This window comes from Pteropus medius, unplaced genomic scaffold, assembly GCF_902729225.1.
Source record: "Pteropus medius unplaced genomic scaffold, Ma_sr-lr_union100, whole genome shotgun sequence".
Lineage (NCBI taxonomy): Eukaryota > Metazoa > Chordata > Mammalia > Chiroptera > Pteropodidae > Pteropus > Pteropus medius.
In genome coordinates this window covers 27,119,557-27,143,123 of record NW_024349519.1, presented here as the reverse complement: position 1 = coordinate 27,143,123, position 23,567 = coordinate 27,119,557, and the positions used below count along the sequence as shown (strand labels likewise).

At 37.0% G+C, this 23,567-nt stretch overlaps 2 protein-coding genes across 3 annotated transcripts in view; one reads left to right on the top strand and one right to left on the bottom strand.

Annotated features, from left to right (window-relative positions):
• Positions 1-11,737, top strand: part of CFAP97 (cilia and flagella associated protein 97) — a 29,976-nt gene extending 18,239 nt beyond the window's left edge. For both annotated transcript variants that reach the window (XM_039882668.1, XM_039882667.1), the window contains exons 4-5: positions 7,318-7,468; positions 8,555-11,737. In XM_039882668.1, the coding sequence (XP_039738602.1) occupies positions 7,318-7,468; positions 8,555-8,682 (279 nt within the window). In that variant the 3' untranslated portion in view covers positions 8,683-11,737. The remainder of the gene's footprint in view (positions 1-7,317; positions 7,469-8,554) is intronic.
• A 4,582-nt stretch (positions 11,738-16,319) lies between these two features.
• On the bottom strand, positions 16,320-20,365 carry SLC25A4 (solute carrier family 25 member 4). The gene is made up of 4 exons (XM_039882680.1): positions 20,122-20,365; positions 18,320-18,806; positions 17,651-17,791; positions 16,320-16,763 (listed from the first exon to the last, which is right to left on the bottom strand). Exons 1-4 carry the CDS (start codon positions 20,230-20,232, stop codon positions 16,606-16,608), a joined length of 897 nt encoding a protein of 298 aa, XP_039738614.1. The 5' UTR covers positions 20,233-20,365; the 3' UTR covers positions 16,320-16,605.
• Between the last annotated feature and the right edge of the window lie 3,202 nt (positions 20,366-23,567).

Here is a 23,567-nt window from a genome sequence, read left to right as displayed (position 1 = left end):
CATTTTGTAAGGAAAGCTAATCTTCCAGATTTATGTTTAACCCTTTATTCTATAAACCAAAATAAAGCTAACTCTGTATCTTTTAAAACTTTTCTTGGCTTTTCTTTTGCATTTATTCTTCATAAAGACTGATTCTTTTTTTAAAAAACCTATTATAAATTTTCATTGGAATTGTGTTAAATTTATATTTTAATTGTGGAGTAGCACTCTTAAAATATTACCTTCCTTGCCAAAAATATGGTATGTTGTCTCATTTATTCAAGTTGTCTTATATTCTATCTTAGTAAGGTTTCGTAATTTTCTTCAAAACTATATATTATATGCTATTGTGCATGATTATTTTATTACATTTTCCAACTGCTTACTTTTGAACTATTGATTTTTGTATATATATTTTATAACCAGCCACCTAACAAACCCATATGTAGAGCCACATTGCCTCTAATCATTCTTCAGTGTGAGCTGATATACTTTTTAATTTGTTTGCTAGGCTGTTCATAGTCAAAACACATGTGTCCATGCACATGTACACATACACACACTTTTATAGTTCTGTGTCAGATGTACTGCACAAGCAGAGGCCATTACTTTATAATTTTTATGATTTGTATTTCTTCACTTTCTTCATCTCTAGTGATAGAGATCAATTCACATGGCTAAACAGCATGATGGCTAAAGCATTTCTGTTCCATTTCTGTTGCATGTTACCAATCCAGAGGCTGTTCAGATGCATATAATTCAAGACAAAGAAGTAGTGCTGTGCAGAGGAGGTAGAAAAAAGAGAGGAGAGATATTGTATAAAATTGAGTCATGAGCTTTAGTGTTAAAAGCATGGTGTTAATCTGTCTTTCTGGTTTAGTTTGAGATCTTCATTATTTGTTTCAATAGGCAAATATACCTTTCCCTCTCATTCACAAGGGAAATAAATCAAAGGAATAATGAAGAAAAAGTAATTTTGTCCAGTAGAGGGAGTGCTTGCTACATATAGATTCAATTATATTAGAACTTTATTATTTCCAAAAATGGGACTAATTTTTTATTTCTTGAATCTTGAAATATCTTCATCTGAACATAATATGAATCATATTTTTATGAAAGAGCATAGGAATAATCTTAGCAGAAGGAGAGAGGGTCAGCAAGGATATGTAGTTTATAGTTTCGCTTTACTCTCTAAAAGAAATGAGACTATTTCATTCTTTTAAATGTATATCAAGTTTCCTGAGCTGTGAAAGAAGGAGCGGGGGGTGGGGTGGTAGTAATTGATGAGGGAAGAAGTAAGATTCCTATAGGAATGTATCAGGATTAGAGCCTAGAGTTCAAATGGAGTTAACTTATTTTAATTTTAAATCTAGAGAAAAATAAGTAGACAATAAAGTAGACCATAATTTTTCCACTCAGGAGTTCCTGTGTTAAAATATTATTTTTAAAATAAAAGTAATGCACATATAAATTTAGAAAATTCCAACTGATCTTAAAAACATTAAATAAAAATAAAATCCTCTCCTGTTCTTTGCTGGTCTAGGAGAGTAATTTTAGAGCTCTTAGAATGTGAAGGCTATTAAAAGCAGAGTGATATGTTTTCATAAAGATGAAGATTTATAGCAAATCTTATACCTGCTATAAGTATTAATCTTTTGAATAATCGGTACCTTTATTCTAAGATCTTGAAATAATTTACAGTTTATTCAACCTGGTTTTCCTTCTTCTCTACTTAGTGTCTGTTTTCTCCTTCCATAGAAGAAATAAAGCTAATGATAACTAAGTATGACTCCAGCTGTAGAAAATTGGGGAACAGTCTTGATTTTTCCCAGCTATAGGACAGTTGTTAGTCTTTAATCCCTTCAGGGTCTTTGCTTTATCACTTTACAAACAATTAAGCAATTCCTCTGCTGACAGCTGTAGAAATCTTTAACGCATTAATTATTCATTCATTTGTTTTAACTTTTCTACCTCAGAAGACAGACAGGATTCAGGCTGGGTTAATTTTCTTTCCAAAAACAATAATACTTCCAAGATAAAAAAAAAAAAAAAGAAATATTTGGATTCATTATTAGAATCAGATTCGAGTAGCAATTCTAAAATTTTGTAAAACAAATTGGAATATAAGTAACCATTCTTACCATTTTTCAATTCTGCAAAGATGTCTAAGACACTGCAAAGAATATTGAAAATATATTAAATAATGCCTTGTCAAGTAATTTATAACTTAGCTGGAAAGATAATACTATTTCTTGTTAAACAGCTAGAAAATAATATGAAGCAACATTAATGATAGCATTCATATTTAATAAGTTTTTCCTTTATATGCCAGGTACTGTTCTGAGCAATTCATGTATATTAGTTCACTTATTACTCAAAACTGATTCTGTGAAGTTATTTCATTGTGAGGATAGTTCCCTATTAAGTCATTTGACCAAGGTAACACAATCAATAATAAAGCTAGGATTTAAATCCAGGTCTTTACTACTAGAGAGTTTACATTTTTATTCAGTCTATTCCACATGTTACAACATTTTGAACTATCATTTTTAAGTTTTATGGAGGCGTATCAAATACATTACTAAACTGAAATGTATGTGCTTTCTAAAAATTTATTTTAATTAGTTTCAAGTATACAGTTCATTGGTTAGACATCTATAGAGTTAGTAAAAACAATCCCCCCAATTGCTCCCTCCCTCCCCTGACCCTCCACGTAGCCAACGTATTAATTCTAACTGCATTCGCTATGCTGTGCTCCCCATACCCATGACCATCCATCAGGTACTAATTTGTACTTCTTTAATCCTTCACCCCATTCTCCCAGCTCCTCAAACCCCCCTCCCCTCTGTCCATCACCAAATTGTCCACTATATTTGTGAGTCTGTTTTTGATTAATTCGTTCTTTTTATTCCTTAGATTCCGCATCTAAGTGAAATCATAGAGTTTATCATTCTCTGTCTGACTTAAATACCTTCTAGGTATTTAAATCAATATCTTTTTCCATCCCCTTCCTTTTAGTCTGTATGTGTCTTTTAATCTGAAGTGAGTCTCTCGTAGGCAGCATATGTATGGGTCTTGTTTCTTATCCTTTCAGCCACTCTATCTTTTGCTTGGAGCACTTAATTCTTTTCCATTTAAGGTACTTATTGATAGGAATGTAGTTGTTACCATTCTTTATTCCTGTTTTTGATACATGTTTTTTCTTCTTAAAGAAGTCCCTCCAACATTTCCTGTAATAGTGGCTTGGTGTGATAAATTCCTTTAGCTTATTTTTATCTGGAAAGCTCTTTATCTGTCCTTCAACTCTAAGTGATAACTTGTCTGGATAAAGTATTGTAGATCCTGGGTCTTCATCCTGTCAAATATTTTTTGCCAAGCCCTTCTGTCCTGCATAGTTTCTTTTGAGAAATCAGCTGCCAGTCTTATAGTGTTCCCTTATAGGTAACTATCTGTTTTCTCTTGCTGCTTTTAAGATTCTCTCTTTGTATTTAACCTTTGGCATTTTAATTGTGATGTGTCTTGGTGTGGGCCCTTTTGGATCCCTGGTTTTTGGGATTCTCTGAGCTTCCTGGGGTTTTATGTCCATTTTCTTCACCAAGTTAGGGAAGTTTTCCATCATTATTTCTTCAAATAGCTGTTCAACATCTTGATTTTCTTCAAGTACGGATATTTGGACCCATAATACTGTCCTATATGCCCCTTAAATTCTTTTAGTTTTGGCATCACATCTCTTGCCATTCTGATTGAGTGTCCTTGGCTTTCCCATCCTCTAGATAGGACATTTGATCCTTTTCTTTATTCACTTTGTTTATTCCTTTGTTTATTCCATTTAATATATTTCTCATCTCAGATAATGTGTTCTTCATTTCAGACTGGTTCTTTATAATTTCCATTTCCATATTTATGTTTTTTATCTCTTTGTTGAAGTTCTCCCTGAATTTATCTACACTTCGCAAAAGTTCATTGAGCATCTTTGTAACCAGTGTTTTGAACTCTGCATCTGTTAGATTACTTGACTCCATCATAGCTGGATCTCTGTTCTGTTCTCTCATACGGTGTCTGCTTCTTTGTCTTCCCATTTTGGCTGCCTTTCTGTGTCTGTTTCTTTGTACTAAGCAAAGCTCCTAGTCTTACTAGTGTGGATTTGTGAAGTAGGTGTCCAGTGGCACAGTCCTGAGAGGGGTTGAGCTGCAGGCCATACTTAGCCCAAGCCTCTACCCCTCCAGGGCCACCTGTTAAGATTCAGCAAGCAATACACAAATGCTGTGTTTATAGTTGCCTCAAAAGGCCATGCCAGAAACCAAGGCCAGCTGCCTCCAGAGTGAGTCTAGGCACTGCTCAGCAAGGAGCACCTGACTTACTGAGGGTATATGTACCTGGATGTGGCTTAGGTGGAGCCGTGAATTGGGAGAGGCGTGGTTTCAGGGGACTCTCTGGGTGGAGTGACCTCTGTTATCCAGTTTGATGATGTCACGGCTATGGCAGCACTGTGTCCGGTGCACTGGAAACAGAGAGGGCTCAACAGAGAACAATGGAGACCACCAGCACTTCTGTACAGAGCATGTCTCACTTTGGCCCTCACTCTGACAGTGTCTCCCTGTAAGTCCCTGGTGCACCCTGAGCACAGCCAAATGGGCACTGGTACTCAGAGCAAGCAGGTCTGTTACCGCAAAAATCCACTCACGCCGCAGCCCCTTTAAGAGGCATCTGCCGCTGCAGCTGCCTCTGCCACAGCCTCCATCTCACTCGCTGCTCTAGACTGGGTAACCTCGTGTCCTTGCCCTCTCCTACCTTCTGCCATTGCAGGGTGATTTCTTGGATTTCTCCCTCGTTGTATGGCTTGTTCATCAAGATCTCAGATGATTTTTCCTTGCTGCTGCTCCTTGTTTCCATCACAACTTTAATTTGGTCTCCAGAGAGATGAACAGAGCCTCTATCATCTATGCCATTCTTTTTCCTCCTTGAAATATATATACTTTTGACTTTAGGTTTTATACTGTAATTATTCATATTTTGATATCATTTATACAAGCAAGAGCTATTTCTATCTGAAATCATTCCTTTAGCTTTTGCTTAGCTTATTTAATTCATATGACACAGACTGATAACATGGTATGGTTCCATGTGGTTTGGATGGCTGAGCCAAAGCATTCTCTTATTTCTCCCGAGTTTCTGCATGTAAATCTGCAGAATAATGGGTTTACTTTTGGCCTTATTGTGAAATTATTTCAGAATTGATTTTGATGATATTTATATGTTTTACATCTGATTAATATGCATTGTAAGTTTCTTAAAATTTTATGAAGGAAAAATACACATCCAACCAAATAAACTTTAAGAGTTTATCTAAAAAGTATTGAAACTTCCACCAGTAAAAAAGCAAAATTAGTAGGTAACTGAAAATAACAAGTTTTCTGTCCCATCCATTTCACCCTGTACATCTCAATAGGTAGTTAATAATAGATAATTAGATAAAACATAAAATGTTGCTCTCCGCAGTAAAATACATTGATATGTGTGATACATAGGAAGTTTTTTAATCAGTCTTAGACCTGATAAATGTCTTAAACCTGCAATGCTATTATCATCCCAGCTAAGTTACAAATTATAGATGGCAGTATTCTATATTTTTTCTTATATTCCTTCCACTATCTTACATAGCTCACAGCATTTAAAAACTAGATAGAGAAGATACAATCTTAGGAGGTTTTGCCTCCTAAATTATACAACTTCTCTGTCTACAAAAAGAGAAAGACAATGCATTATGACGGAAAGAACATAGACTTTATAGATGGAACCATGTTTAAATCGTAACTCTCAACTCAGCAAAGAAAACCACTAACTAGTTGGGTAAGACTTCCCTGAGCAGTTGACTCTTTTCTAGCCTTGGAAAGCTGTAAACTGAGGAAGTGTGTTGCATGCAGAAAGAATAGTTGGCAGGCTAAGTTCTTAGTTAGTATGTCTGTTTCTTCATGTGTTCTGCACATCCACCATTTGTCTCCCAAGTTCTGTTTATTTCTATAACATCTTCCTTCGCTCTCTTTTCTAAATAGCTTTTCCCCTGTATGTTTTGATTTATTCTTCCATCATCTATTCCTTCTCTGGGATTGCTCAGGAACACTGATAATGGAACCTCAGAATAGAAGGGTAGGGGGTGAAAATGCTAAAAGCAAAACACTAGGTTGGGAAAAAGTTCTGGAAACGTTTCATGGTGATGGTTCACAATGATGTGAATGAACTAAATGCCGCTGAATTAATGCTTAAAATGGTAAATTTTATTTTGTGTATATTTTACCACAATAAAAGGAAAATAAATTGAAGAAGAAGAGAAAAAGATTGTGTAGAGGAAACTTGTCCTGTGACAAACTATGAGGCTTATTTTTTAATGTGAATCTTGGTGAAGAATAGCATTCTCTTTTCAAGTAAAATTCAACGTGCTACAGAGAAATTTTAAATCAATAAAGAAAACAATGAAACACAACCATGGATCAGTTCCTCAATCCATTGGTCTGCTTGAATAATCCTTTCTCAATGATACCTGAGAAAATCAAACAAAAGAAACACCTTCACCTTCTGATTTGTGAAGAAAGAAAATAAAATTCAGAACATATATATTAGACTCTTACTAATCATGTTAAAGAAAATGCCATGTTATTGGATATTAGGTTGCCTTGGCTAGTTGGTTTAGATATCCTTTAAAAAGTTTTATATTCTGTGGTAGTTGATTTTCAAACTTCTTTGCAGCATAACCATTTTTACCTCCCAAACTAGATTTTAGGAAGAAATGATAATATGAATCCACCATAATATAAAGATAATATAATGATACCATATAACATAAAGAATATAAAAGACAATTCAGAAAGCATAGTTGGGTTGGTAGAAATTAGTAGTGAGAGACCTAAGAGCTCTATCCACTTGGCTTTTCCTCAAGTCCTACTCGCCCTAGAGGCACTGTTAGGAAGTCGGAACAGGTCAAAAGCCACCGCTCTATAATCATATATAGAATTTATAGAAGTTTTGATGTTTATGGTTATTTCAGGGCTCTTAACATTATGATTCCCATTATGTCATTTCTATGAGAAAATCGGGTTTAATGTATTAAAACTTACAGCACCTTTTCTAAGATTGTAACCTGACGTAAAAGAAAGCTGTGCCTGTAATCCGTTGTTAAAATCATAGTGGTTTTGGTTAGTTATACAATAGGTGAAAATCCTTAAAATTTCCTAAAGGTATATTATTTGAAATATTTTTTTACATAGTATAAGTATTTGCCTTTTTTAAAAATATTGTTATTTATCTAACATTGAATTTCAAATTGATTGTCTTTAAATGAAGGCTTTATTGAAAAGACTTGAAGCTGTGAAACCAACAGTTGGTATGAAACGCTCAGAGCAACTGATGGACTATCATCGCAACATGGGTTATCTTACCTCATCACCATCCTCAAGACGAGTGAGGTCGACTCTTGGCCAATATAGCCCATTAAGTGAGCACATTCAAAATTATTTTGTACTTGTTTGTATCTCTAATCTTTTTTTAATGTTATGTTTTTATGACAGAGTTTTAAAATGCTGACTTCTGGAATGAATTTTGTTTGCCTTGTGTTAATTCACTTAATCTCAGGTTTCATTTACAGCAGGTAGTGGCAACATAGGAAGAAAACCAGGAAAAAAGAAAATTGAAAATATCAGTAGTTTTCTTAGATAATGGAAGGGAGACTTAATTTCAATATGTTTATTAAAGGAAGAAATGAATAGATGTGCCATTTAAATGTTGCCGAAACATTCTGCCTGGCCAGTGGAGAATTTTGGTAATATCTTCAGCCCTCAGATGTACTTTGTCTTCCTCATTGAGTAACTAAAACAAAAATTAGCAATCTGTGGAGTCATCAGATATAGTCCCTCTTAATGTTTGATATGTGATCAGTTACACATCTAGTCAGTGATGTATCTCAAAGAATGTAGGCACAGAGTGACCACTCAGTGCTAAGTTATGCAACACACAAAAAGGCCAGACCTCTTCCATTACACAAATCTGTCCTGTTACTTCATGTATGCATTCTGAACTATGAAAAATAGAAGCCAATACTAAAAGAAAGTTGGAACCACTTAAAGTGCCACAACTTCCTAGTACTCATGTGAGTCTTAAATAATCAAATGACTAGTAATTCCATTCATTTTTTTCTCCAAGTATCACTTCCTTGGTATAGTGACTGAGATAGCGTCTTGATCCAACAACTCATACTTAGTATTATGTCTTGAATGTGGTAAATTATTTGTTGAATAAATGTATAAATGGTTATACAGAGATTTTTTTTTCCACTTGAATCATTTCAGAAACTTTTTAAAACATTTTTTTCCACCCCAAATCTATTGAATCAAAATCCCATAGAGTCTGGCCATGTTGAACTCTGAAGTACATTTCTGGTTGAAAATTATATTAGACTATTAAACACGTGAGAGAAGAAAAATTTAGTCTGGACTTAAAATTAGGAGAGGAAGTTTATCAGATGATAATTTTTATATTTAGTTTAAATAATTCAAATTATTTCTTATTTTTCATGTATTTTCAGGAGGCGCTTCTAGGACATCCAGTGCTACCAGTGGTCTCAGTTGTAAGAGTGAGCGATCAGTTTTTGACACATCAGGCGGCCTGTTGCTGAGACCTAAGCCCCCTAATGTCCGTACAGCTTGGTTATAAAAACTTTTTATTTTAAACACTGTTCATCCAATTCTTTTTGAAGTGCTCTTGTATATTACTATAATTCTCTGTGTAATAACCAAATACTATAATAACTTTTAAGAATTTTAAGGTATACAACAGTGAGTTGTAATTTATTATAATTCAATGCAAAATTGTTTTCAAAAAAAGACCAAGTAAAATCAGTGTTTCCTATGAAGATGTATTTATATGAGCTGTATACGTATTTAACAGAGAAATGGTAGTATGCATGTATATTTTCTCAACATAGAAATTGATTCTGCTGTCATGCTGACAAAAACAGTTATGATAGTATCACTGCACGTTGGACCTAAGATGTTAACTACGAAGGTCTCATTTTATGGTTTCTTTGGTTGTTTTTTTCCATTTGTTGTAAACTTTAAACTATGAGCATAGCTCTTAAATTTGACTGGCTTTGTTTTCTTTTTGTTTCAGAATTTAGGTGTTGTGACTCATAACTTGATTGTCAGTTATACTTTCTTATCATAAAACAAATCTTGAAATTTGTTTTCATTGGTAGAGCTGATTTAGATTTGATAAGTAGATTGAGAGAAGCTTGTACTGGAGCAATCCTCATGATTTGCCAGAGGTATCTACTACCTCTGTGTAGGTGTGCTCAGTTAGATCTTAAAAATTTAATTAACTATTCCAAACCATTTCAAACTGTGAGTATTAGGAAGTTCAACTTAGAAGCCCTTCTTTCATGTTTTTATACATTCAAGTAAAATGCTGTTAATGATTCTGAGAAATGAGGTAGGCTTTAGAGCTACAATCTACTGCATTATGAATAGTTTGTCCAAGGATCAGTACATCATAAAGACAAGTATTTGTCGAATCAGCAAAATAGCACTACCAGTTTGAAGACTAAGCAGATCCTGAGTTGTGTCAGAACGGTGTTTTAAGTGATACTATTAACAAGTTGTGTTATATTTAGTATTTATTGTAGTAAAAGAAGATAAATAAGAAATACATTGTCTCACAACTTTAGCAATCCCAGCTAGAGTTTTTAAGAGCTGAAAAAGAAAACTAAAATGTAAAGGGGAGAAAAATCACATATTCGTTGAGACTACTTTAAATGTCTGCTAATTTTCTTGTCTTGTTTTGGTTTGGGCTTACAGATTGAATCCTGGAAATATTTTTGCCAGTTCCACTTTTAAAGTACTAGTAATCTTAATGGAGTTAGTAATGCCAAATAGGGTGTAATACAGTTGACTTTTGAAATTAGAGTATTTTTCTGGCAATCTATAGGTGCTTATTTTATCCAACAAAGTGCATCTCGGTCACAGTTGCTTTGCTGTCCCAGTTATCACTGTTTCTCATTACTGGCCTTTTCAGTATATCTTTAGAATGTATTGGAAAGTTTCCATGTTAAATGCCAAACCTTTTTTTAATATACATATTTGATCTGTAGCCACAAGAAGAAGATTTGTATTTTTCTGGGTTAACTCAAGCACTATAGCATGTATGCTGAACTTAACTTTTCTTAACCCCTTTAGAAGAAAGCCAAACTGCATTCACTAAACATCAATTCAGAATCTCTTGGTCTTAGTTTGTATTGATAGGTTTTGTTTAGGATAGGGCATGTGAAGCATGGGAACAGTGGAGCTAAAACACTTCATGTGAATACAACCTGACTAAGATTTTTGTGCTTCTTTTTTTGGGCTACAATGTTCATTCATTGTTATTTGGTGCTCTCTGTTATAGTGAACAGGTTTTTACATCATTTAGTATTCTGCTTTATACATAAACTTTAGCTATACTAATCCAAGGTTTGGTTTTTTAACTTATTGCACTTTTAGTGTTTGTATAACGACCTGTCTTCAAGGAAGGATAAGATAATGCTGAATTTAAAACTCAGCATTTGAACATCTGTCCAGTAGTGATTAGCCAATATTTTAAAATTGATTTTTAAGTTGTTAGGGGAAAATATACATGAAAGCTTTTAATGTTCATAATGGCATTAGTCTCTGAAAACATTTTACATGGTTTTGCTGCCATATGTCAAGTATAATACATAATTTCATAGATAAGTATCTAAAACTTTGATTTTAGATACTAATTTAATGCCTTTAGTTTTTACTGCATTGACAGGGGAGGTTCATCTAAGTATAACAGTGATTCATCTTGAAGTAAAAGTTGGGAAAAGCAACAATTTTTTTTTTTAAAGCAGAATTTACAACTTGTCATGATTACTTATATACGATAAGTATAAGGATAGAAGTTGAAAAATGTGATATTCTCATAAGTCAAGGTACTTTGAAGTTGTTATGGTTTGAGGCATTTTTTGAAGGAATCTTAAGTATACTATTTTCATTTTCAAAGCACTACTTTATATTTGGTTCACTGTACCTTAATATATATACTGTGAAGATTTATATCTGCAACTAGAAATTATATCAACCCAAGGTCTAAATTATTAGGCAAGATTCCTATTGAGAATTATTTTCATACCTGTCAAATGTTAAACTAATGTTGCCTCCTTTTTAATAAGGTTCTATTAAAGACTTTGAACTAAAAGTATTTCCTAAGGAGAGCTGTTCTTTCATGCTTTCCCTACTTTTTTACTCTCCATAAAAAGCTACTTTTCTTAACTACTACTCCAAATAAAGTTTTTCTAGTTTGCTTATAAATATAGTGTAATGCAGTTGTTTTCAACCCATTAACCCAAATATCCAAAATGGCAACTTTAAAAGGAGGTCATTGTGTGCTTCTCATCTTCAGACTCAAATACTGCACACTGTGAAAAGTATTATGACCAATACAATGTTGGAGATACAGGTTTATTATATTTTGATAATTAAATTCATAAAATGTTTAATATCTTAATGCCAAAGTCTTTACCTATAAGTAATTGTATACCATCCTAGAAAATATGCTTACTGCTAATGGCTACTTTAGTTCCATGAATAAAGATTCATAAGAAACTTAAAATCAGTATCGTTTTTAAATTTTTCAGTCCATTGTAGTGTGTTTTAAACATGAAGAACTAGCTTGGCGCAGTGAAGGAAGAAATAAAAGACTTAAAATAACTGAATTTTGATTCTGTGTCTATCTCTCAAATGCATGGTTTTGTTCCCATTTTAAAAATTAGAATAATAACTTTTCATGCCTTATAAGACTAAGAGTTAGAATGAAATTGAAAGGAGGGCATTAGTTATTTATAGAGTTTTTAAAAGAGTTTGCTTACCGTTCCATTCTTGATCATCACTCTTTAAACTACATTATCTAATTTGTTCTATAAACCTGTTAGGATACTACAATGGACACTTATAGACTGAAGGAGTGTTTTTTACATGTATCTGTCTATATCAACATTTCATATGTATTATATGTCTTATGAGTGATAAGAAATATTCTTTTCAAAACTTGCTGCTAAAACATCAGTTTAGGATTTTTTTGATAAGAGTTTAATAACAACAATGCTATTGGAATAAATCACTGAGTCATTCCTGCAGTAATATATTTGAGCTCCAACTATGAAAGTAAAGGATGCTTATAGCAAATAACATTATTATACCAGAAAATTTTATTTGGTTTAAAAATTCTGGTTACTGTTTTTTAATCCACTGTGAAGTAACATGTCACTATTTTACTATAATGAGAGACAGGGTTTTTCTTATGAACCTAATTTCACATTTCCTATTATAAGACAGTAAAAGAATTTGTATAGTCACCAAAAATGATTAAAAACTATGTTTCTGAATTCTTAGAGTATATTATAATGATAGTCTTCACAAAAAAATCACATATCACATTTATTTCATATATTGGGATTATAGCTGACCTTCAGGTTTGGAGTATGCTTTATTTCATTCTGAGAAAGGAGAAAATATCCAGAATTATGTAAGCAAATATACCTGCTTCCCATGTAGTTATGTATTACTAACTAGAAAAAATTCTACCATTAATTTGAATTTTTATTTGAAATTATATTTTGGGAAATGTGAGAGGGATGTGGACTTTTAGGTGAATATCCACAAGAAAATGACATTTCATAGATTTTGTTGTTTAAATATTAACAGAAATACAGAAAAGGGCACAAAACTTACAAACATACGACTCATGTTCTCACAAAGTAAACACCTGAGTCACCGCTAGAATATTGCCAGAACTCACAGGATCCCTTGTCATTACTCTCTTTGCCTGCCAAGAGGTAACTACTATCTTAACTTTTAAGTCTTGACTGTTTTGTTTTGTTTTTTTAATGTCATCTAAATGGAATTATATTCTTTTGTGTCTAGCCGCTTTTGCTGATCATATTTATGTTTGTGAGATTCTTCCATGTCACGAGTAACTGCAATTAGCTTGTTCTCATTTCTGTATACTAGTATGAATATACCATAATTTATTTATCTATTCTGTGGTTAATGAGCATTCGAGTTGGTTTCCAGGTTTTGATTATTACAAATAAAACTATTATGAAGATTTTTGAAGGTATTTCTTATATACCTCTGCATGCATTTAGGTTGGGCATATTTTTAGGAGGGGAGCTGCTGGGTCATAGAATCTACATATTTAGTAGGTAATGTCAGAGCTTTCCAGAGTGAGTGTACCAATTTACTCTCCCACACAAGTGTATTAGTTACTGTCGCTCCTTGTTCTGATATTTAGTATCAGTCTTTAAGTTTAACCATTTGGGTGGGTATGTAATAGTATCTCATGATTTTAACTGCACTACTCTAATGATCAGATTGAACACTTTTTCATGTTTATTGGCCATTGAGATATCTTTTGTGAAGTGCCTTTTCAAGCTTTTTGACTATTTTTCTTTTGGTCGAATGTTTTTCTTGTTAATTTGTTATGTGTTCTGTATATAACACAGTACTGGTGTGAGTTATGTTTCAAAGACTTTATCCTAGTCTGTCTTACCTTTTCACTATGAATGATGTCTCTGAACAGAATTTCTTAATTTTACTTACTCTGCTTTATCAGTCTTGTCTTTTATGGCACTTTTGAAAATGTTATATTTTGAAATTTTAATTTACCTGAGGGCACAAAGATATTCTGCTATATTACTTTCTAAAAATTTGCCATTCACACTTACACAGTTCAGCTGGCAGTTGATTGTCTCTTTTTCACCAATTCTACTGCTATCTTATTAGAGTTTTACTCTTTTGAGTTTAATTTGCTCTTATTTTTCTAACTTGAAATGGATGTATAGTTCAGTGATTTTCAGTTTTTCTTTTCTTATAGATGTACTGAAGGCTTTATATTTCTTAGCATAGCTTTAGCTGTTTCTTACAAGATTTGATAACGTGGTATTTTTATTTTCATTAAGTTCAAAATATTTGAAGTTTCCATTGTGATTTCCACTTAAATCATAAGTTCTTTATATTTTTGATTTGATGTGTTTTAAAGTCATATAGTGTATATGAAAACTCGTAGAAAAAACTTGAAGCTCTAGATCAAGGGCAGCAAGTTATAGCCCATGGGCCAAATTCAGCAACCTAGAGCCTGTTAATGTGGCTTTTACCTTTTTAAATGGGTTTTTAAAATCAAAAACATTTTGTAACATGTACATATTATATGAAATTCAAATTTCAGTGTCTGTACATAAAGTTTTATGGAACATAGCCACACTTATCCGTCTTGAGAACTGTGTTGTGTCAAAGACCATCTGGCCAACGAAGTCAAAACTATTTACTATCGCATCCTTCAGAGAAAAAAATGTGTTGCCCCTGCTCTGGATATTTTCTTCCAGACAAGATTTACTTTGTTCCTAGCAGGCAGCAGAGGTGCTCCTGTTCTCAAATCACCTTAATCCAGTGAGGTGATTGAGATGCTCTGAAGGTTGGTATCAGTGACTGCAAGAGTCAAGTCATTCATTTCTTACTGCTAGTGTGTCACCCTTATGGGATCCCAATCCAGAACAGGTTTACCAGACTTGCCCTTCTTTGGCAGGCCAAAGATTCCAGTTTTTGTCCCTCTCTCTCTCGGAGGCTTTCAGACTCCTGTTTCTCAGCCTCTCAGCTGCATTTTCTACAGTTTGCAGATACCTGATGGGGAAAACTGACCCAAATATCAGACTCACTTCTCTGAGTTGTCTTCTCCCCAAATCTTGGTCCCATAATTTTCCATGCCTTGTTAGCCTCCCAGTGCCTTCATGTAGATTTTTATTTTAAATAGTTTGAACCCCTTTTCTAGTTGTTTTCAGAGGGCACATTTGTTTGCATTACCTAGTCTGCCAATATGGAAATCCTTTATAAACCATAAATATACTTTGTTTTAAAAGATAATTCTTAGATGTTACAGTAAAAATGTCAAGTAAGTGTTCATCTTGAACCTGAAGATGTTTGGGTAGCCATCGTATGAAGCAGTAACATCTAGCATATATTTCTGTTAAGAGATATCTCCTAGATTAGGATAGATGTAACCTTGGATATGGTAAAACAGACCTTAGCTATTATGGTAAAACAAGGCAGCAGTGAGAAGGTGGAAGAGCCTGGGAAGGAAGGCAAAGACAAGGTACAGAGGCCCTGTACCCCTCAAACCACCTAGCAGGAGAAATATACATGTGCCTGCCTTTCAGGCTTTGCCTACGATGTAAGAACTTGTTTCCTCCAGGTCCTTCTCAGCAAGCTAGGACTGTATGAAATTCTTGCTCTTCTGAACTAAAGTGCCTCATTCCCCACTTGAAATTGTAATTATTTTCCTCTTGCTCACAAATTTTGAGTCAGATCCAAAATGGACTTTTTCTCTAGATCTTGATAAATTGCTACAGAAAAGTGTTAGCAGATATGTTCTATACCCGTGTATCTAATACTGACAAATAACTTTCTATACTCAGATCTAGTTATTTTCTTGCAAGGTCTACCTTCCACCTTTTCCCCCATTTCAACTACCCACTTCTAGTCCTTCTCAACCAAGATTCATTGTATTAAACATTACATTATTTAACAATGCCATTTCACTCCTCTCGCCTACCCCCATTTAAGCTTCTTTCAGGATAGGTTCCTGTCTTTCCATGTCTTCCACAGAACCTAATCATTAAATACTGGCTTACTAATCAATTTTCAATGAATTGTGTCCACTTGTCATAAAATTCTAAGTATCACAATTCTCTAACAGTGCTAATACAGAGCCTTTCCAAATCATGCAAAACTCTAGAAACTATGATTTTAAGCTGCGGTCCCCAACCTTTTAGGCACCAGGGACTGGTGCTCGTATGAGAATCTAATGCCTCATGATCTGAGGGGGAGCTGAGGCGTTGATGCCAACACTGGGGAGCAGCAGCGAATACACATGAAACTTCGTTCATTTGCCCACCACTCACCTCTTTCTGCCTGGTTCCTAACAGGCCACGGACTGGTACTGGTCCATGGCTTGGGGGCTGGAGATCCCTGATTTAAAACTTTTAGCAGAACCTCATAATTCCTGAAGACTGCCATGATCCGTGTTACCACTTTTGAGCCTACAGCCAACATGGCATGAGGTGAGAGAGTCTAACCTGTTTAAGTTCGAAAGACCTTTAAGCATTCAAGGTACTTAAATGATACATAGTATAATATTTGACATTTTGAAGCTGGGCCACAGATTTATAAATAAGTCCTGTTAGAAAATACGCATTTGTGGTCTTATTTTATAATCCATTTGGCAGTTAATAATTCAACTGAGAATGTGCATTAAGTGGTCTTTATTGGTTTCACATTCAGTTATTTTCTTCATTATCAGTTCTTCAGTTAATTGTACAAGTATGATATGTTATTTCATATTTTCTGTGGGAATTTAAATGTAAAATAAATACAAAATACATTTGTGGTTCAATGAACACTCAGTGAAGCTTTTGTTTTTCCTGAGGTATTCCTTTCAGTCTGGTTTTATCCCAGATTTTTCTTTTTACTTCCTCTAGGAAAAGTCTATTAAACCACACAATGGGTCTGGAACCAATGAACTTTAATTACATTAGACGTATTTTTTGATCTCATCATACAACACCAATACAAAAGCACCGCCCATGCCTCTCAACACATTGGACCAGGCACCTTTGAAGAAAGCTTTGGCTCCTTCATCTTTGGCAATCTTCCTCCAGCAGTCCAGTGTCCCAGTGTACATAATATCCGCTGTAAAAACAAATGCTGGTAAGGGATCCATAATTCTAGAAGAAAGAGACTTTTCCTCTGAAAGACATCTGCACGTAGTGTTAACAGTATTATAAATAAGTCACTTGAGCTTTAAGCCCCAACTCTATGCAACATTCAACTAGATATCCCTTTCCCCTGCATAGCTGTTAGCCAGGCTCTCTTGCCATTACTATTCCTTTAACTCAATCAAGGGAAGAACTGGAACAATTAACCAGCTAATTCACCAACCAACAAACTATAAAATAGGGAGGGAGCAGGGTGGAGTGGAAGCGTCAAACTGGGTAATGCCCTTTTTATAGATGAGAAAACAGTCTTCATCTCAGGTTATACTGCCCAAGATTATGCAGTTAAAATAAAAAGGTACAACTACTGGGTTGAACCACATGAAACTAATAATACTTGACTTTCTGACTTTAAAAAATAGCAATTTCATGTTTCAACCTATGGAAGCCAAAACTTTTTCTATCATGACAGACTGCTTCAGGCCATCTCTCACCCAGTTAAATCACCCTTCCCTGTTGACACTACTACTAACTAGATAAGAGAAGACTTATTTTTAAATAAACCAGCAAATTACTTCAATTCTTTCCTCTTGTTTCTGTACCCAGGCTGTAAGGGAAAACAGCCCAAGGCCTCTATCATATTAGATACCTAGTTAAGGGAAATATCCCATTTTTGATGTTCTTATCTATGTGATACAATTCTCTAAAGAAATAATTGAGAATGTTACAGAGGCTTAATTATCTTTCTTTCCTAAATTCTTAGCACATAATTTTAACAATCAGAATAGCGAAGACTGAAAACAGCACCGAATAGGGTTTTCCTCAGGCAGAAAAATGATTTAGATCAGTAGGTGCCAGGCTTACCCCCTTTCCGGCCAGACTGCATCATCATCCTACGGCGGACAGTGTCAAAGGGGTAGGACACCAGCCCTGCGACCGCTGTCACAGACTGGGCAATCATCCAGCTGACAATAATGTGCACATTCTTGGGATCGGGCAGCATCCCTGTGGGCAGAGCCAAGAAGCCAAACAGTGATGAAGTGATTCCTCTCAGCAGCTCAGCAAAGAGTAGGTGGGATGGGGAAGAGGCTACCAAACCTCAAACTCCAGGCCCCGCCTTCCAGACGAACCTACTCCTTTTGGGGTGCCTCACATACAACCAGGTAACCAACAAAAGTTGGTGGCTGCCCTCTACAGACCCAGGGAAGCCAGAGTTCTGCCCAGTGTACAGGGCATGTTGAAGTGGCTCCAAGTTACACTCGGTAACAGATAGAGCCATGGGAAGAAGGAGCGAGGCTGCCCCTTCTTCCTCTGAATAACTCAAGGCCAGATTTATTTCAGTAGAGGACAAGGAGAATCCTCTAGCTCTACATCCACACCATGCCACTTCCTCATTGAGAAGTCTCAGGTTAGCTCAGGGACTAGGAAGAAACAAGATTAATAAATATAGAGCCCTTCGTGGGTTACGGATCCCTCAGGAACCCAATATGCACGTCTTTCTCCCCACTCCGCACTCCGAGGCCCTTCTCTCACCCTTGGCAGTATCATAGACTCCGAAGTAGGCAGCTCTGTAGATAATGATGCCCTGGACAGAGACGCTGAAACCCTGGTAGAGACCCTTCAGGCCATCAGACTTGAAGATCTTGGTGAGACAGTCACCCAGACCACTGAACTCACGCTGGCTGGCACCCTTGCCCACGTCGGCAGCCAACCTGGTCCTGGCAAAGTCCAGTGGGTACACAAAGCAGAGGGAGGTGGCCCCAGCTGCCCCACCGGAAGCCAGGTTACCAGCAAAGTAACGCCAGAACTGCTTATGCCGGTCCACGCCCCCCAGGAAGATCTGCTTGTACTTGTCCTTGAAGGCGAAGTTGAGAGCTTGGGTGGGGAAGTAACGGATCACGTTGGCCAGGTTACCCCTCCAGAAGGAGAGAAAGCCCTGCTCCTTGGGGATTCTCACCACGCAATCAATGATCCCTTTGTACTGCTTCTCAGCACTGATCTGTTTGCTGGCATGCTGGACCTGTGGGGGTACGGGGTAGAGGGCATGGGGGAAGAGTTGGGTGTTACAGGATAGGCAGGGCAGAGGGAAAAGGAAAGAGGACAGGAGAAAAAGAACAGTTGCATTTCCTTGATTTCTTTTTTTAAAAAATGTATGGGGAAATCAAACGAATATTGTAAATAAATGTTAGCTACTTGGATAACAAGCCCCAAATTCCAATTTTGCCTCACTTATCGGGGCATTTGAGAGAAAAGGTTCTGCCCCATATAAAAAGATGACTTAATTGTGTGAGGAGAGTCATTTATGTATTGCATTTTCCCTAGGTGCCAAAACTATGCTAGGGCTTAGAACTGATTAAAGACCCCTGCCCCAAAGGGCTCCTGCCCTGATTTAATAGACATGATGGCTAGTAGGTGAAGATACCTCAGTCTCACTCCAGTCTTCCTGGAGGCCAGAATCTCTGAGAAAATGTTCTAACAGAAGAATAAATCCACGAGGCATTAAAGCCTGGAAATTTTCAGGCAGATTATCCAACTAATCAATCACTGAGGGGTTTGTTGCTGTTGTTAGCAATGTGTGGGATTTTGTTATTGGTAATTTTGACTCTCAAATTGAAGAGGCCCAATTCCCCACTGAAGGGCCTTTGTCTTTTAGGCAAGTGGAGAAAACGAGGATAGGTGGGATGATGATGACATGAGGATGATGATGACAAGCCATTCAGAGAGCAGGCTGAGGTGGAAAAGATTTGAGGACAGGTTGAGTAAGGAAGGCCATCTGAGCTTATTCCGAAATTGTTTCTTAATCTCTCAAAACCTGTTTCTTCATCTGTAAAATGGGGGAGATAATACCTAGATCACAGAGGTTATATAAAGATGAATGAAATACGTAAATGTCAGCCGACTGGATAGCACATGCAACACAGTAAGGGAATTCTCGTGTACCAATTATACTTTTATTGTAAAAGGTGGGTGCAGGTAAAAAGGTGCAAGGGACATTGAAAATGGAAAGGTGAGGCTGACCTAAGAGGCCTGAGTGGACTGCCAACTGCTGTCCCAGGCGCAGGATCTGGCTGGCTATAACCCACTCCGGGTGGGTTTCCATATATAGACACCAGGACACGGGGCGCCACCCGACACCAGGAATCTGCTACTGACTCTGGACCTGTCTGCGCAGAGGGCACCTTCCCCTCGCGCAGGCCGGCGCCGGGCCTGTGGCCTAGCGCAGATTTGCTGCAGCTCCCCCGCCCGCCCGCCCGCCCCGCTTCGCCACTGCGCCTGGCCGCGTCCCGCGCGCCCCGCCCGGCCCGTCCCGCTAGCCGCGCCCGCGCCGTCCCCACCTGCAGCAGCAGTTTGACCCTCTCGATGGGGGCGACCGCAGTCTTGGAGACGGCAGCGGCGATGCCGCCTGCCAGAAAGTCCTTCACGAAGCTCAAAGCCTGATCACCCATGGTGACAGCCGGGCGCACACAGCCTCCGGGAGCCGCGCTCTCACTCTCTCCGCCGCCCGGCCAGGCTCGGCCACCCGGTCTCCAACCTTGCGCGACGCCAAGGGGCCGCTCTCCTCGCCCCGCAGCCCTCCTTATATCCCCCACCAGGCCTCTCGCGAGAGGAGGAGGGACCCCGGGCCGGGCGCGCAGTGCGCATTGGCTGGGCAGGTGCTTGGACACCCCCGCGCAGTCCCCCTCTTCTGCAGAGGACAACCGGGGCGAAGGCGCTTCCGGGAGGCAGGGGTGGGCTGGGGGCTGTGCTTTCAGCCTTGGGACGTTTAAAGGGCAAATTCATGTTATCTGTCCGGGCAAGCAGAGGGAACACCGTGTCTCTGCAGCATGTGGGCCGCTGTATTTATAGCACAAGAAGGCTTAGGCTGGGGCGGACTTGGGGGCAAACACGGGACCCGAAGCTTCAGGCAGGGTTTTCTTTAACCTCAGGCCTGCACGGGACCGCTCCTGGCCAGGAGATTTCAGGCTTATTTTTTCTTCTTGCCTGGAACAGTGTCTCTCATCAGAGCTCGCTGCCTGGATTTGGGCTCTCATAAATAATTAATATCCTCCAAAATAAATACTAACGTCACTGATGCTGTGATTACCTAATACAATCTGGCAACCTGCTGAATCCCCTATTCTCTCCATTCAGTTGTTCAATCAATCATTCATTTTGCTAGCTAATATATGCCTGGTGCTCACTGGCACCAGGAATGGCCGAGTGAAAGGGGCCACTAGGTGAGTAGTTGTTTTAGAAGGGGCGTGCGTGTGCGTGTGCGTGTGTGTGTGTGTATGTGTGTGTTGCTTTTCTTTTAGGTCAACCTGTCACCCCATGACATACCTGATGACGCTAAGAACGGGGATTTTATAGGGCACTTCTTTTGTAAATACTTTAAGGGCTTAATGTGCCACTCTGCTCTCAATGGAATCCCAGCACATATTCTGGGCAGAACGTTCTCAAGACAGCTGGCAGCTTCTTGAGGGTCAGTGCTGTTGGCCTTCCCATCCGAGTAGCTGGGTGACCAGAATATTAAGAGAATGTCGAGTCCTTGGTTGTATTTGCCTCTTTTTAACAGCCACCTATTAAAAAGACATATACCATCTAGTCAAGAAATTGATTGCAATTAATTTTTTTAAAAGTATATTACTATGAACTTTGATCTTTAATTTTAAGCAGTTCGTATAATCATGCAGGTTTTCAAATACAGCTGTTCCTTCCTTTTGCAATTAGTTTTTAACTCTAAACTCTTTACCCTACTCAATTCTCTTTCTATGTTTGTTAACGTTCTTTTGTACATTTGACAAAGTTTATTCATTTTTTTCACAAGCTCATTGATGAATGCAGACATCAGGTAAGTGTTTATTGAGCTGCAGCTGTGTGTTACCCTGGATCTGGAGCTTCAGTAGAGCAGAGGTCACTTTTTGGGTGCCAGGACTGCAAAGGGTATGCATTTATCTGAAGGTGGGACAAGCTAGAGTTCGGAAATACAGGTGAGCAGTGTGAAAGCTAGTGAAGTGCAAATTTACCAAGGTCGCAGCAGGCAAGAGGTCAAGACTTTAGGACAAACAGAAAAGGCATTTATGCATTTATTCAACAACCACTTGAACACTTACTGTGTACCAGGAACAAAGTCTGGCTCTGTGGATTCAATATACGTAAGATATAGCTCAGTCCCGAAGAAACTTTCAGTTCAGCAGTTGACATATTTGTCGCTTGTTCAGCTTTATCTATGACAGCTTCACATGTAGATTTCCATGAATCAACATGATTCACATATTAGTCATTTTTAATTATAATAATATACTGTATTCCATCCTGTTAATATAGAGCAGTTGCCAAAGCCATTTTCCTTTTAATTATACATTAGAAATGTTATTCTTATTATGATAATGTTGCTATATAAATACTTCTGCACAAATTTCATTTTCCCCTTCAAGTTTTTTCCTTCTGATATATTCTCAAAATGGAATGGATAGATTGAACATTTTTAAAATTTTTTGTTTGTTTAGCTCCTGCCACATATTAAGAAATTGCTCTTCAGAAATGTGGAGCCCACCAGCAGTGTAGGTGGCCCTTGTTTCCCAAAGATTCTCCTCCAACACTGGCTTTTTTAAAAAGCATTTTTTAGTTATTTGTGCCACTTGTGAGTTCTAATTTGCACCTCTTTAATTGCTATGAAACTGTACATATTCCATATGATTCAATTGACTTGTCAGGGTTTTCCTTTTATGTAAATTTTTTGTCTTCCTCGACTACTTACATAGTGAAAGCAGAGAATTTCTCTATATTTACAACAATTTTTTATATTTTGGGCAATAAATGTGCTGAGTATTTTTTATTTTGTTGATTTTCTTTTGATATTTATTTTGTTCTAACACTATTATTTACATTGTTCTAACACTGTTATTTGTTTAAATATGAACAGATTCATAATATGATGATAGACTTCCACGTTCTGATGTAAATGTATGTCTTTTGTGGATATATTTGTCTATTCGTCCTAATAGATAATTCATCTATTTTCTTCTACTTCTTTTGGTAGTTATTTAAAAAAATCTAACACATTACAAATTGTAAGAGAGTATGATCCAATTTCATTTTTCTTCATAGCATTCTTGGGTATCCCAACCTTAATTCTTAAGATATTTTCTTCTCTCCATTATTTGTCATATATATTACTAATTCTAGTTTGTCATATAACAAGTTCTTATAATAGCTTTAACTTATGAAATCATCATATCATGACTTATTTGATCACCGATCTTTGATCTTAAAAAAAAGAACATCTTATATGTGATTCTACAATCGCTTCAAAGATAAAGTTTTGTCTGCTTATATGCCTGGATTTATTTTTAGTGTCAAGTTGTTCAGTTATTTAAATGTCCCCAGAAGATTTTTAACAGACATTTAAATTAAATATTAATTTAGGAATTAAATATGTCTTTGCTAGACTTAATTTCACTAATCAGAACTTTTGATATTTTCTAAAATATCCTAGTTCTGCTTGGCTTCTGTCCAATTATCCCGTTATGTTGGGGAAGGTGGAGCTGGAATCTTTGACAACAGGTTTTTCCATGGAAATCCATATACTGTCCTCTCCCTACATTGACTTTCTCAGAAAAGAGAGGCCTCAGATGCCCTTAGGAGAGTGAGCTGCCTGTAATCACAAGATCCAGATATCACTTACACAGGCAGGGAGAGAACGGTGCTCAGAGGAACATGTGTCTACCCTCCATTTCAGTACCCAGTGGCTTTCTGCCAAGGTGAGAATGGACAAGGCATCTAGGAGATGAGAGAGAAA